General features: G+C 42.8%; 1 protein-coding gene across 3 annotated transcripts in view; it reads right to left on the bottom strand.

The window, feature by feature from the left end:
- The window catches only part of slco5a1 (solute carrier organic anion transporter family member 5A1), a 185,498-nt gene extending 169,991 nt beyond the window's left edge, over positions 1-15,507 (bottom strand). The window contains exon 1 of one of the 3 annotated variants that reach the window (XM_072571474.1): positions 14,341-15,507. In XM_072571474.1, the coding sequence (XP_072427575.1) occupies positions 14,341-15,109 (769 nt within the window). In that variant the 5' untranslated portion in view covers positions 15,110-15,507. The remainder of the gene's footprint in view (positions 1-14,340) is intronic. The other 2 variants (XM_072571473.1, XM_072571472.1) reach the window with 2 other exon arrangements.
- Between the last annotated feature and the right edge of the window lie 1,066 nt (positions 15,508-16,573).

Here is a 16,573-nt window from a genome sequence, read left to right as displayed (position 1 = left end):
TTGCTCTTCAGAGGGTTGGTCTGGACCTGTTGGGCCAAAGGGTCTGTTTCCATACTGTAGGGAATCTAAGCTATGAGGACCACCAGGCTGACCTTGTAATTGCTACAAAGTAGATATCAAGGCAGGATTAAATTACTGCTGATGCTGGAATCTATATTAAAAACAACAAATGCTGGAGATCACAGTCACTCAGGCAGCATCCATGGAGAGAGGTCAAGCTAACGTTTCAAGTCTATCTGGACTCAAAAACATCAGCTGGATATCAAGGCAGCTTGCAGGGGTGTTGAATTTAGTGTGGATTGAATATAATGGGTACAGCCCTGAATGGTAACAGCCCAGATTATTTCAGAACTTGAATAAAACTCACTGGACTTGAAACATTAACTTTGCTTTCTCTCCACAGATGCTACCAGACGCATTGAGTTTCTCTAGCAATTTCTGTTTTTGCTTCAGATTTCCAGCATTTGCAGTTCTTTGTTTAACTTATTTATCCCAGATTATTTACCTGTGGGCTCAGAGGTGCATACATATGTACTCTTCACACAAGTGATTTAAAAAACTTCTCTTTTTGAGGTCTCTTCAGTTCTGGCAAGCTCTAGTTATAGCATAGGCCCATTTGGAACAATGACCCTGACTTCGCCACACCTACCCGGTTAGGAAATTGATCAGATCAGGTGGAATACCAGTTTTATACCAGTTCAATTAGCCTTCAATGGAAAATAAAATGAGGCAGAGTCTGATGGTACCGTTGCATCTAAATCTATGAGTTTTCCAATTAGTTTTCCAGGTTGGAATGTGTTGGAATGATCAAACATCTTAGAAGTCAAAGTAGTTCGTTAACAACTAATGCGAAGACACAATCTGAGACACACAGAGGTTTTTCTGGCCCAGAATATGACTTGGTATTCCTAGGTGAAAGTGAGGACTGCAGATGCTGGAGATCAGAGTCAAGATTTGAGTGGTGCTGGGAAAGCACAGCAGGTCAGGCAGCATCCGAGGAGCAGGAAAATTGATATTTTGGGCAAAAGCCCTTCATCAGGAAGGCCAAGAATCCTTGGTGTTCCAAGTGCATGTCACAGGAATTTTTACGATAGTCAAGTCCAGCTTTCACTTAAAGGCATTTTGGTAGCTCTGCACCCCAGCCCAGAGAAGCCAAAAACCCCCAATGAAAGAAAAATCCTAATGTCTTTCAGGCGCTATGCCTGTGTTTCATAATTCTATTCCCTGAACTACTAGAATGCACAGCTAAATACTCCATGGCAGTGTGTATTCTGAGAGTGGCTAAGCTAATTTCAGGTGTCCTGAGTGCCAAGGCAAAAGTCAATTTTGCAATGGATGGCAGTATTAGAGAATGTGCAGAGAAATATTAAAACAATTACTGTTGGTTTGAACACCAGAATAATTAAGATTATGCAGCTTTCAAGGAGAAATCACAATCCAAAAAGCCACCGCAGTTTATGCTTTGAAATTATGAAAAAGTAACTAAGTGTGTTTGATTTTGGCAAGGCTGATATTAGCACTGGATTCCATTTCCCCCTCAGATCCTATCCATGGGGGGGGGAGCAAGGATTGAAGTCATAAGTTTATGATTGTGACTAATAGCCCCACAGCAATTAGCATTTTCCAGTTGCCACTATCCTTCCAGGTACAACCCACCATGATTGATCTCCCCTGAGGTGCTATGACCATTTCATCTGAGAAGATGTTTATCAGTGAGTAAATCTGGTGGGCAGCTGAGCCATATAGGCAAGGAAGAGTGGAGTTTTGACCACAGTCTGAGCATAACCGTGTGAGATTGTAGATGTGCTGCAATTAACCTCCATGCCTATATTAGAGAAAGATAAAAAATGACCCATGGCTCCACCTGGTGCCAGTATGCATGTGCACTGAGTAAGGAACAGCAGTTGCGATTGCTCACAAGACTGAATTGCCTAACTATCCAGGCACTCTCCAAATATAGCATTTTGCACTGTTACATTGATTGTGAGGGGCACTGAATGTGGTAAGCAAGAAACATCAATAAAATATTACTATAGGTGGAATTTTACCCTCCTTTTAAGTGTGGGTGACTAACGTGCCACCACCACCCCCCTACCCCGCACTGAGAAAGCTCAACGAATCACCTGCCAATCATCTCATCAAAAGTTAGCATGAGAAGATGATCAAGTTTCTCATTAAGTTACAGGCCTCCAATAACTCAGAGTCATACAGCATGGAAACAGACCCTTCGGTCCAACTAGTCCATGTTGAACATCAGCCCAAACTAATCAAGTCCCGCCTACCTGCTCCTGGCCCATATTCCCCCCAAACCTTTCCTATTCATGTGTCCATCCAAATGTTTTAAAACACTGTAATTGTACCCATATCCACCACTTTCCCAGGAAGTTCATTCCACACACGAACCACCCTCTGTGTAAAAATATTTGCCCCTCATGTCTTTTTTAAATGTCTCCCCTCTCACCTTGAAAAGGTGCCCCCTAGATTTGCAATTCCTCGATCTTATGTAAAAGACAACTACCATCAACTCTATCTATACACCTCATTATATTATCATCTTCTATCCAGCCACCTCTCAATCTCCTACACACTGACATTCAGTAAGGCCAGAAACTCTAACCAATCAAAGGGTTCATAAAGTTGCTTCTCAGGGATCCAGTGACAACTAGATAATTATTTCCCATACTCTACTTGTTGGGAATGGCTCATGAGACATGGGGACAATTTTCAGTGGAGTCATAGGCAAGAGCTGGGGAGTGGTCTTCACGGATCCAGAGGTGAACCATTGAATGCTACAAGTATTATATTCAGAGGTTATGTCTTGGCTTCCCATGTCCGTAGGAAGGCGTTGGTTCAGTATACTTATAAGTCGTATATTGACATTTGACCCTTGTTAATTGTAAACAATAATGAATAATCACCAGTTTTCATGGGACAGATAATCTGAATTTTGGAAAGCATATTAGATTGTGAGATGTTAGCCTGGGATCCATGAAATTGTATGCAGCTCATCTCCATCTGTTGACACATCTGCGTTGATGTAAAGTCTTTACTTCAACTTGCTGAGTCAGGTGATCAACCTCATTCAACTGCTGCGGAAACCTTCCTAGTGCTTTTTCACAACCCTAGCCATGATACTAGAGAACTGTAGCTCCCTTATCATTTTCTTTGTCATTGGTACTGAAAATCCTTCTGTGAAATGTTGCTCTTGAACTTGCAATGGTTTACCGTCCAGCAAAGTCAAATCATTGTAGCTATTTATCCACTGGACTATTTTACTGTCTGGTTATTTGTCAATGAGCAATGAGGTTTCACTTTTCATTCTTGCTTTCGGAATGAAAAATATTTTCACAATTCTTGTAAAGATGTTCGTCGTCATCAGTGACATGTTGGAGGCTGCAAAGAATATAGTGCAGTTTCTCTGCTCCCGGGAAGTACAGAACGACGAAGGGTACTCTATCAGTCATATCCCATGTCTCTCTTCTGAGGAGGTCATTACTGTGTTTTTGCTGTGGCAGGTCAGAACTGGCAATCCATGAGTTCAGCAACATGTCTCATTCTTATGAGGGTGTCTTTTAGCATCTGTAGGTGTCCATCATGTTCCTTTGCGTCTGAGCAGATCCTGTATATATACAGGGCTTGGCTGTAAGGGATGGCTTCTTTAACATGTTTAGGGTGGAATCAGTTTTGTCACTAGCACCATCTCATTTTTGATTGTTTATAATTATCTCTCTGCCTTAATTCATCAGATTATAGGTCATCCCTTCACTTGCTATTCAGCTGTTGACGCTTTACTCACACTGTTTGACACTTCTGATCACCTGCAAAGACTTGTTATTCAGCTTGTTGACATTCCACTCACACCATTTGTATCATCTTTTGACACTCTTAAGAATCTAGAATTGTCTTGCAATGATCTCTCCACCTATATACAGAACAACTTCAACTATCCGAACATCAACTATCCAAAGTTCAGATTATCCAAACAAGATCTCAAGGTCCCGTAAAAATCCATTATCCAAACATTCTGTTATCTGAACTCACAGTTATCAGAACAAAATACTCCCTGCTCATCTCGTTCAGACATTCGAGGTTGTTCTGCATTTTGTGCCTATGCGCTTCCCTCCGTTTCACCTGATGAAGGAGAAGCACTCTCAAAGCTTGTGATTTCAAATACCATCGTTGAACTATAATCTGATGTCATGTGACTTCTGGCTTTGATTGGGCATTGACACCCATTAATGTATCATACTTAAAATTTATGAGCTGTCCATTGACATCAGCAAGTTCTATCAAATGCAGGTCAATTGAATCATTAATTTTGGTTAGGAATGTCTCTGGTACCAGTTCCCGTGGTGGAGGTTTGATATGATTAACATCTTTGAGTGAGTAAGCTGCTGTGAAACTGGGTCCTACTTCTGCACATCTTCTGGAAGTGTCCTATAGATTTAAAAGTGCAGCATTATTTTATCATAGCTACACAGTGTTTGTGCTTGCGAGACTATTTTTGTTACACAGCACTGGCAATGATTATTAGTACTGTTATTAAAATTTTAGTGGCTCAGCGTTGGCTGCAGTCTGTTATTTTAAAGTCTCTTTCAACTTTTAAGTTCTGTCTTACAACAACAATATTGTACTCTTCTTCAAATAAAACTTTAAATTCTATACTATGGTAATGCCATTATGTTTCCTTTCTTTTAGGCTTTAAAATCTGCTAAATAGCAATATTGTACCTCTGTACTGCTTGCTGGAGGATTTTCTGCTGATGTTGCAATTAAAATGGCTTTCTACCTATTCTGGGCACAATGCGTTTTTCCAACTTTCAGCTGCCAACCTGGAGTTTTTCCAGTTATCTATGGACAAAATGGATGTTTACCCACCTTTATCTTTTTTTAATCCTCTTTTTCTTCGTAGACTGTGGATGTCGATGGTATCTAGGTCAGTCCCAAATTGCTCTCGACACAGACTGCCTTGCTAAGCCATTTCAGAGGGCAATTGAGAATCAACCACATTACTGCAAATCTGGAGTCATGTGCAGGCAGACCAGGAAAGGATGAACATTCCCTTTCGTTAGGATATTTAGTGACCCATTGGGTCTTTACAACAACAGATGACAGTTTCATGGCTGCCTTTACTAAGGCCAACTTTATAATGCAGATTTATTAGTTGAATTTAAATTCCGTTACTTGCCATTGTGGCATTTGAACTTTTGGAAATGCTAGTCCAAGAACATTACCATTAAACTACCATCTCATGGCCTGAAACACAATGTGTCTCACTCTCCCCAATTTTTCAAACAACCTTCTAAGGCTGCGGCCTTAATAAATCTTTCCACCAACTCGATCATTATGCATCTCCTGATCTTATCACGGTCTTAAAATTCTTCTAGCCATCTTTTTCTGTCAGACTCTGTCCTCTAAATCTTTTAAATTGTCCTTCTATGACTATAAATCTGCTCAGTGATGTTCTTGATGCTGTGGCCTGATATATATTAATTTAATTGTCTTTGTTATTGTAACTGTGCCTCATGGGAGTGCAGTTGCTCTGTAGCAGCACCCTTTGTAAAAGGACTCTTTGTGTTCCTTTTCCCTCCATCCTTCCCAACCCAAAGTTTGAGCCTTTGTTTAGAGGTTATTCTCCCCTCACCAAAGATAATCTTTTAAACTTGTTTCCGGGATGTCTGAAACTGTTACTGCATAGCCACTCCTTTCATAGGAATCTTTCATAGAGTCACAGAGTCATAGAGTCATACAGAATGGAAACAGACCCTTCGGTCCAACCAGTCTATGCTGACCATCATGCCAAACTAAAATATCCCTCCAAATCTTTCCTATTCATGTACTTATCCAAATGTCTTTTAAACATTGTAAGTGTATTCACATCCACCACTTCCTCTGGAAGTTCATTCCACGTGCGAACCACCCGCTGTGTAACAAATTTGCCTCTAATGTCTTTTTCAAATCTTGCTCCTCTCACCTTAAAAATGTGCCTTCTAATCTTAAAATCTCCCATTCTAGAGAAAAGATAACTACCATTGACTCTATCTATACCCCTCATTATTTTATAAACTTCTATCAGGTCGCCTCTCAACCTCTTATGTTCCAGTGAAAATGTCCCAGCCTATCCAGCCTTTCTGTATAACTCAAACTTTCACATCCAGCAGAGATTTTCCTGCACATCCAAATATCCCACCTACTGTGTCCATTCCTCTTGATGTGGTCTCCTCTAATTTGGGGAGACAGGATGCCAACTTGCGGAATATTTCAGAGAACATCTCTGGGAGAAATGCATCAAACAACCCAATCAGCCTGTGGCCGACACTTCAACTCACCCTCCCACTCCACCAAGGACATACAAGTCCTGGGCCTCCTCCACCGCCAAATCCTAGCCACCCAACACCTGGAGGAAGAACGCCTTATCTTCTGCCTTGGGACCCTCCAACCACACGGGATCAATGTGGATTTCACCAGTTTCCTCATCGCTCCAACCGCACCTTATCCCAGATCCAACCCTCCAACCCGGCACCACACTCTTGACCTGCCTTACCTGTCCATCTTCCTTCCCACCTATCCAATCTACCCTCCCCTCTGACCTACCAGCATCACCCCCACCTGCATCTACCTATCACATTCCCAGCTATCTTCCCCCCCCAGCCTCACCCCCTCCTATTTATTTCTCAGCCCCCTTGGGCTCCACACCCCCCAACCCCAAAGCTGATGAAGGACTAACGCCTGATTCTCCTGCTCCTCCGATGCTGCCTGACTGCTGTGCTTTTTTGACTGCATAAGTGTCTAGTTTAACAGTGGAAGGGAGTGGCCAGTTCTCCCAGGTCTGTTTCTTTTCTAGTTTGTTTTAGCTGTAGCAGTCACAAGATTTGTCAGTCCAGAGGACTGTGAAGGATTCTTCTATTTTTCTACTGAAGTCTCTCTTTGGATGTTGTTCCCACCTGCCCATAAGAATCTGTGTTTGAATTGACCTCTTTTGCCAAGGGGTGTGTCTAATTGATGTTATCATATTGAAACAGTTAATTAGTAACAGTTACTGTATCAGGTCGGTTAGGTTTTCCAATAGATAAGTTATTCAAATGCCGCTTTCTTTTGTTCGTGTTTCAACTGTAAATAAATTCTGTTTTGCTTAAAGCCAAGTGGTTTCACCAGTTGCGTTACACCGGGAATTCCACCTCACATCTGCATTTAAAATAAGAAAAAGTTAGGGTCTAGGCTACTTTCTTTAAATATGTTGAGGAGGTCTAACCTGCTCCATAACACACTGCTGCAGCTGGTGGAAGTTGAACTGAGGCCTCCTGAGTCAGGGGTAGGGACACTACCACCATGTCATGAGACCCTCCAACCTTCCTTTGTATACAATGCCTAGACATTTTCTCATCAACATGTTCAGTGATGTTATTACAACCTCTGAAGCTGGTGGGACATGAGCTGGTGATTCCTGGTCGAGAGATAGGCACACTATCACTGTGACAAAACAGGGCCCCTTGAGTAGCATTACGCTATAGTTGGGGGGTGTGGATGGAGAGTAGAGTGCTGAACTATCAACATACTTCCTCCCTCAGCACTCCACACCCTCTGGTTTGAACCTTGCTCCTCCTCGCGATACTTTGTGTCCCACCATTCTTCATGGCTTTCCACCTCAATATCTTCTCCTGAAGGTGACTTGGTGGATTGGCTAATTTGCCAAAGCTGTGGAGTGTGCAGCACCTAATGGTGATTCTCAGCAGCTACTCAAAAGCGTATTCACATCATTAATCGGTCACTTGAGACCAATTCCTGGATGCAGTGAGGATTTTCCAGTCAACCTTTAGGCCCAGTCAGTAATAGGACAGTTCTGTTCCCTGAATGCAGCCTCCTAGCAACAGGTTGACAGGACAAGGTAGAAATCAGGAAGTATATCTCAAATGCAGGAGAGAAGCTAAGGGTGGAATAAGGAAGGTTAAGAGGATGCATGAGAAAAGGATGGTAAATAGTAAGATGTTCTTCAAACATATTAATAGTAAAAGATTAGCAAAGGATAGAGCATGCTCCATGAGGAACTCGCAGGATAAGCCACTCAATGAAGCAAAGGGGATGGCAGAGGTACTAAATGAGCACTTTGCTTCTGTCTTTAGCAAATTAGAAAATGGTGAAAATGGCCAAGATGAAAATGTGGGGGTTGAGCAACTGAGCGCGATAGTGATCGAACAAAACAGAAAAAGGTGCTGTAAAAGCTGGCAGTGCTCTAGGTACCAAAGTCCCAAGGCCCAGATGGGGTGCATCCAAGATTACTGAGAGAGGTATGGGAGCAAATTGCGGAGCCATTGACAGAAATTTTCCAAGCTCTGGCCACAAGATTAGTCCCAGGGACTGGAGGATTGCAAATGTAGCACTGTTGTTTCAGAAAGGGGCAAAGGACAACCCAGGAAATGACAGACCTGTCAGCTTGACATCAATACTGAGAAAACTGATAGAGGCCACAATTTGAAATAAGGTAATATACACTTAAAGAAATCTAAATTAAGATGTGACAGTTCATGTAGCTTTGTCAAAGGTAGGTCATGTCTGACAAATTTAATTGTATTCTTTGATGGAGTGACACAGACAGTCGATGAGGATAATGCTGTGGATGTGGTACACTTGGACTTTCAGAAGCACTTGATCAGGTGCCACATGGCATGCTGCTCAATAAATTAGAAATATTTGAGATTGATAGTTCCTTGGTAGCATTGATTCGAAGCTAGCTAAAAGATAGGAAACAGAAGGTAGATATTGATGGTGTTTCTCACACAGGTGACACATTGAAAGCGGTGGTCCCCAGGGAATGGAGTTGGGACCCTCGCTTTTTCCGTTTCGGATGAAGGATTTGGAGATGCGTGTTGAGGGCAAAATTCTAAACTTGCAGATGATGCTAAGCCAGGGAGAATAGTGAATTGTGAGGATCATGTTGAGTGACTTCAGAGAGATATTGACAAGTTGTCAAATGAGCTGATATCTGGCAGATGATTATCAATACAGAGAAATGTGAGGTAATTCATTTTGTTAGAAGAAACACTGAGAAGCAATAAAGGGGGATACAAGAGCAAAGGCACCCGGGGGTTCACATGCATGATTCTCTGAATGTGGCCAGGCAAGTTGAAACAGTTGTTAAGTAGGTTCATAGGATTTTGGGGCTTCGAAATAGAGGCATAGATTATACAAGCAAGGAAGTCATGCCTACACCTTGACAAACCATTGGTCAGATCACATCTGGAGTATTGGGGTCGGATCTTTAAGGAAGGATTTGAGAGCCCTAGAGAGAGTGCCAAGGAGCTTTATCAGAATGATACCAGGAATGAGGAATTTTAGATACAAGGAAGGATTAGAGAAATTGAGTTTACTCTCCTCGGAGCAGAGAAGCTTACGAGATGACTATTGAGGTGTTCAAAATTATAAACAATTTTTGAGAGTGTAAAGAAGGAAACTCATGTTTCCACTAGTTGGTATGTCAGTAACTAGGGGTCACAATTTCAAGATTGTCAACAAGAGAGCTAGGAGTGAAATGAGGAGAAGCTGTTAGTGTTTGGAATGCACTGCCTGGGACAGTGGAGGAGGTGGATTCTAAAGGAAGTTACTTCAGAGTGTGGAATCATACAGGGGCCTGTGAAATGTGTGCTAAAGCAGGAAGTGTGGCAAAATCACATGAGAAGTCCAGTGAGGCCTAACTCCTCTTTCACGACATTGAGAACAACTTGCTGTGTCTTTTAACAAAGTTCGGGTAACAAGGTGAGTTTCTGACTGGACAGTTACCTATTAAGGAGGATTATTGCTCATTAACTACTTATTAACTGCAGAACTCAACATTATTAAGATGCAGCTTCCTATCCTGTCACCCACCATAAGCAAATTAGTTGCCAAGAATTATCGACATTTGAGTCATAACTAGCAACTTCAACTCACGGATAGCTGCAACGATCTTCTGTGTTGGTCATCATGCACCAACATCTCAGGGCACACTTCATAGGCGCCAACCACATGCACCTCACATCCACAGACATTGGCATCCATCAGGTGCTGGTGTCGATGAATACTCATGGGACATCTCTCATCCACTTCCACACTGCCATGCTTCACCAGTAACTATCAATGCAATGCTGCAGTGAGAACATAGTGCAGGGGAAGTCACCCAACTCATGGACTGGACCTGGCTACATGTCCACGCTGCTCACTTGCTCTGTTAGCAGCCATTCACTTTGAGCCAACCTGCATGCTCGCAGCATCCCTGTCTTGCCTTTTTGCACCTTACCCTTCAGCCAGAGATACCGGGTTCACAGCATTGATCTTCTGCCTTACAACTTAGTGCAGACACAAAGCCAGGTAGCTTGACATGTCTCTCAACAGTCTTCAGTCGAATCAAAGGAGATAGCTTCCAGTCAAGGGAGGGTTTCAGCACAGTAGGTCTTTTACCTGCCTAGGACCTTGGACACTGGATGTAGGTTTGCTCGCTGAGCTGGAAGGTTCTTTCCTGACGTTGGTCAAACAGAGACATGCACGAGAATTCCTAGAAGCATGGCATTCCAACCAGAACTCTATCAACAAACACATTGAGTTAGACCCCATCTACTACCCCCTGAGCAGTGTGAGCAAACCTACATCCAGAACCACAACCTGAGCTACAAATCTTCTCAAAGCTCGCTAAGACCTTGGACACTGTCAATTAGCTACTCGGGATGTCAGAGTCACGATCCTCTCCTCATAATTTTGGATGGAGACTTGAGCAATTTATAAACACTAGTCTTTCTTATTGATTCTTTCTGGCTGGTAAATACAACTACATCTGTCTCTTCTGTTTTTATTTCAAATACTTAAATGGAATTTAATCTGGAAAATACCTGCCAACTCATTTTTCTTTCTCAACACTTCTTATCAAAATCTTTTTTTGAGTTGAATACAAGTTCTACATCTGATTGCTGAAGTATTTTCCAGCTTTATTTCATGTTGGCCCCTCTATCATAGGTCATTCTTTGCAACTTTTTTTCATTTTAATCAATTCACAAACAAATCTACTATTGTTATTGTCATCCTTTGAACTGGATCAGATTGTAAAAGCCCATTTCCAACCCTTGCATTCAACAGTAACCAAAAATAGTTTCAGAACCGATGCACTTGATATTGCACATGTGAAAATAATACTGAAGAAAGTGTGTACAAATATTGCTCAGTTAGGCATTCAATGAATCACAGTACACCAATGAATATCAAAAACTCAAAATTCTTCAACATCCTGATAGTTATCATTCATTTTTCTCTATATTCATGTCCAACAAAGAAGTAGAGACCGCTTTCATATTTCTGTGCTTTATTAAGAGTTTAGTTGCAGTGACTACAAAACGCATTTAATGTTTATCTAGGCAGTACAATTTGCTTCTTGACTGAGTTGTAATCATTATTGCTTATAATGTATGTCTTAATTCCAAAATAAACATAATTTCTACTGCAAATTCAAGCTGCTTTCATGAATGCCTTTTTCTAGGATCTACATTTTGCTAAGCGTTCTGCTAATATGTAAAAATAATTTCTGTGAATTATTTTACAATTAGTACTGTGAGAGCCATTTCACAGGGCACTAAGGCAGCTTCAATGTTGGACAATCTACACTCAAAACAATCTAGGACTCTCTGAGTCATGGTTATTAAATTGAATGACTTTGATCATTCAGGCTTAAGACATTTCTCAGCTGTTATGAGCATCAATGTTTCACAAAGACTTACACCTGCAGCTGTTCAGTTTCTCACAGAGAGGAAAGAACGTATTGATGTTTGACAGCTACGAGAAGAATGTTGGGGGTTTTTTCTGTAACGTTGTTAGAAGCAAAGTGGGAAATTATGATGCAAATTGGGCTGAAATAAAAATAACTGCAGCTTTAAGAAAGGGAAATCTGTATTATGGTGTGAACTTCATCTCATTGTGGCTTCACTGTTTCTGCCAACGGCATGAAAATTGTTGATTTATTTCACCGTTATCAGTAGTTACATAGTACAAAACATACAACTCTTGGTTGCATAAGTTCACAAACAGTGAGGAATTAGGTATCTTTAAGAGATAGGGCTTTGCAACTAAGCCATACTACATATACCATATTGAGTTTAGCATGACATGTGTTCTTGCTGTGATGCTTGAAAGTCCTACCAGTTGGATTTCCCTGACCTGCATAAGAGGATAATATCTATTTTTGTATTTCCTGTTGGCAGTCTGCATCAAGGACAGAAAGCAGTTCACATCAATATAGTCCAGCAACTGAATGTGTTATACCCATGAAAGGGAAAGCAATTCAACAATCTCCCTGTGAAAATTAATCGAAGAATATGGAAGCGATGAAGTTTGAATTTTAAAGAAAGCATCTATTATTAAAAAGATCTCACAAATGGTTTCGACGGGGCTAATGTTACATTTATCACTGATGACACATTTGCTCTGACAAGCAGACAGAATTGAAGGCAATCCTCCACCAGTCTCACAAATTCTTTGCATGGTGTTTGGTAATTAGACCTTTGAAGTTCTGTCTGAGGTAAAGTTATAAGTGGCAACGTTTGAAATGCATGCACTAAAACCATAAATTACTGCCAATCTATTTTTCTTTTAATTTTCCCAACCAATTTTTTTTTTAAAACTTCTCAAATCAAATTTCATTGTCCATCTAAGAAAGTGGATAGCATCTGTCCCCAAAGCACTTGTGTACTTTATGCCAGATAGTGCAGAGGAACAGTTTAGGATATCCTTCCCCATTCCCATGCAATCGGGTGTTACATGATGAAACGACTTGGTAAATGAAATGAGTCATTAATAATATCAATGGGCTACCTTTCTGTATTCATTTTTAATTTTCTGCAAACACTAATAGAATACACTGTACCATTCACAAATAAATGTCCCCCAGTGTTACAGTAATTATGGAGAATATGTTCGTGTGAAGCAAAATCCTATGGCTATTACTGCACAGTCAAGGCCACATTTGTGTTATATATCAGGTAACTGTCAAAACATCAGAGTCAATAATTATTACGATACTTTTGTTTGAAAATCATTGGCATTGTGTTGGCAAAACTCATTTTGTGTTACAAACTGTAGTTGCTAGTATGTTATTTTGGTAATCAAAGAACATCTTTTGAGCTAAATTGCATTTGTGGTAACATTTTCTTAAACCATCCAAATTTCCAGTCTTTGCAGTCATAACAGTGATGCCAATATTTCAAAGCCATGATAATATGCACAACTGGAAACAATTCAAATCATCATTGTAACATTCTAACATCACATCAACGTGTGCAGTTCATCTGACTGTGATTAATAAAGCACCTGGAGTACCATTTCTGATCTAATTTCATTCAGGTTATTAAAACATTGAGATACTAGATACAATAAATCTCCACAGCAATGCCAGAAAGCAAAATTTGAGTAGAAGCATCGGAGGTTGAGGGGTAACCAGATAGAGTTTTATTGAATCATGAGGGGCATGGATAGGGTAAATAGGCAAGGTCTTTTTCCCAGGGTAAGGAAGTCCAAAACTAGAGGACATAGGTTTAAGGAGAAAAGGGAAAGATTCAAAAGGGACCTAAAGGGAATGTTTTCATGCAGAGGATGGTGTGTGTATGCCAGAGGAAGTGGTGTAGGCTGGTAAAATTACAGCATTTAAAAGGCATCTGGATGGGTATATAAATAGGAAGGGTTTGGAGGGATACGGGCCAAATGCTGGCAAATGGGACTAGATTAATTTAGGATATCTGATCAACATGGATGATTTGGACTGTAGGGTCAGTTTCAGATGCTGTACATCTTTGTGACTGACAATGATGTGGAGGTGCCAGAGTTGGATTCAGGTGGATGAGGTCAGAAGTCAAATGACATCAGATTATACTCCAACAGGTTTGTCCAAAAGCTTGTGATTTCAAATAAACCTTGGACTATCATCTAGTGTCCTGTTACTTCTGACCAACTCTAAGTTGCCCCTTAAACTCTACCAGCGCTCTGAAACCACCTGATGAAGGATCAGCGCTATGAAAGCTAGTGCTTCCAAATAAACCTGTTTGACTATCACCTGGTGTGGTGTGGCTTCTGACCAACTCCATGTTGCTCCTTATAATCCACCAGCGCTCTGAAAGCTTCTGATTTCAAATAAACCTGTTGGACTATCACCTGGTATCCCATCACTTCTGACCAACTCCACGCTGACCCTTAAACTCTACCAACCAGGAACTACAACCCAAACTCAGATTTTCTTTTTGGGAAAATCAAATTTAGCTCCAAGTTGAAGGGCAGGTTACAACCCCCCCCCCCCCAAACCCCACCCTCCCACAACACATTGACAGGCCGGACTTACCCAGGTATAGAGAGGCGTTCTCTGCTTTCACATTGTCGTCCAGGTAAGTGGGGCCCAGGGTGTAGATGGGGGTCGAGCCCACACCGATGAGGAACTGGGCACAGACGAACAAGGTCACGTAGAGCGAGTGGTGGTGGCTGGAGGAGTCCTTGGTGACACAGCCCTCGGTGTTGTTGTTGTGGTGGGTGGCGCCGCTGCTGCACAGCCCCTGGTTGGAGGACGAGGTGTTCAGCTCCTGGATCTGGTACTGGGGGGAGATGAAGTGGGGCAGGCTGAAGAGGGCAGCTCCCAGCGCGATCAGGAGACCGCCGGCGGCCAGCCAGCGGGGTCTGTGACCCCGGCCCCCGAAGTAACTGATGAAGACCACCACCAGCAAGCTGCCGATGTCGAAGCAGCTGACCAGGAGGCCGGACTCGGAGCTCTTCAGGTTGTACCTCCTCTCCATGGTGGTGATGACACTGCTGAGGTAGCCGGACACCGTCAGGGACTGGATGAAGGTCAGGCAGCACATGCACAGCAGGAAGCACCGGGAGTCACCCAGCACCGAGCTGGCCAGGCCCTTACACCGGCCACTGGGCACCGGCTTCCCGGGTACCACCGCCGCCGAGGAGCAGGAGAAGGCGGCGATGGAGTTGCTCTTGGCCGGACTCAGCTCCGGCTCTCTGCCGCCCAGGCACGATCCGCTCAGGCTGGGCAAACTTTTACACTTGAAATGCTCCCCGTGCCTCTTGTCCCGGCCTCTGTCTTTCAGCAAGGAGTTGGAATCCATCTCCAATCCCAAAGGGTGATGATGATGGAGGGGGGGGGGGTGCTGGAATCAGGTAGTGCCCCTGTCTCTGGGCAAGGGCATCTCAGACGGGAGCCCGGCAGCAGGGATGAGGTGCTTGGGTCTCTGAGAGTCCGGGGGACAATGCCAGCCGATGCAGGCACATGGCCCTCTCTCTCTCTCTGTGTCTGTGTGTGTGAGCTGCACTCCCTCTCCCTCTCTCAGCCCCTCATCCTCGCCGGTTGCCCCCCCCAGCTGCTCACTCTCCCCCGGGACGGCAGCAGCTACAGGCTGGGGGAGACGGTGAGGCAGCAGACCCACGCTCCATTCCCCCCCCCCTCCCCACTCCTTTAGCGACTGGACCCACAGCCTGACACACACTCCACACAGAGAGAGAGAGAACCGGTCTCCAGCCTCCCCCAGTCACGGAGGGGTGGAGTTATCCCAACCAGCCTGTAGTTAGATAGAGGAGGAGGGGGGTTGTGAAAGCTGTCTGGGTGATGCTGGTTGCTGTAGGCAATACTTAGAAGCTGATAAAGAATGGAGCCTGGTCTCTAGTGTTATTCTGCCGTTCTCTCTATCGAGCCCATGTCTAAGGTAACAGCGAGGCCATGAACTGCACAGATCCCAGAGCCTTTAGTTATTCCCCCTTCCCACACAGCCTGGCTCTGCCTTTAACATTCTAAGTCCCTCACACACACACACACACACACACACCTCCACTCAAGGACAACAAAGCTTCAAGCAAAAATGGCCACTCAATAAGCTTGTAGCTTCCTTTAAACAAAGAGAAAATAAACTTCAAAGGATCAACACACAGGCATGACACGGGTGGGGGGGGGGAGCAAGGTTGATTTAAAATATAAACCAACTCACACTCACTCCGTAAATCTATGGGGAAAAGGCCACAACCGTGTTTTGAAATCAAGCTGAAAGTAATTCAGGCATCATGACATTGCTTCCCAAAATAACAAGCAGTATTAATGATCCAACACACTGTCCTTCAACTAAAATAAGAGAAGCTTTAAAAACTGTTTTGCCTCCAACTGCCACTTGTGCACTACTCCTCAAGATCCTGTTGTAATCTGAGGTAATCTTCTTCACTGTCCACTACACCTCCAATTTTGTTATCATCTACAAACTTAGTAACTATACCTCCTGTGTGCACATCCAAATAATTTATATAAATGATGAAAAGTAGAGGATCCAGCACCAATCCTTGTGGGACTACAATGGTCACAGAGGCCTTCAATCTGAAAAGCAACCATTACCCTCTGTCTTCTATCTTCGAGCCAGTTCTGTATCCAAATTGCTAGTTCTCCCTGTATTTCGAGATATCTAACCTTGCTAATCAGTCTACCATGAGGAAGCTTTTGAACGCCTTACTGAGGTCCATATAGCTCACGTCCACTACTCTGCCCTCATCAATCCTCTTTGTTACTTCTTCAAAAAACTCAAGCAAGTATG

This window comes from Chiloscyllium punctatum, chromosome 5 (assembly GCF_047496795.1).
Source record: "Chiloscyllium punctatum isolate Juve2018m chromosome 5, sChiPun1.3, whole genome shotgun sequence".
NCBI classification, from domain to species: Eukaryota; Metazoa; Chordata; class Chondrichthyes; order Orectolobiformes; family Hemiscylliidae; genus Chiloscyllium; species Chiloscyllium punctatum.
The sequence above is the reverse complement of the archived record's forward strand: the minus strand, read 5'-3'. Positions and strand labels throughout refer to the sequence as shown.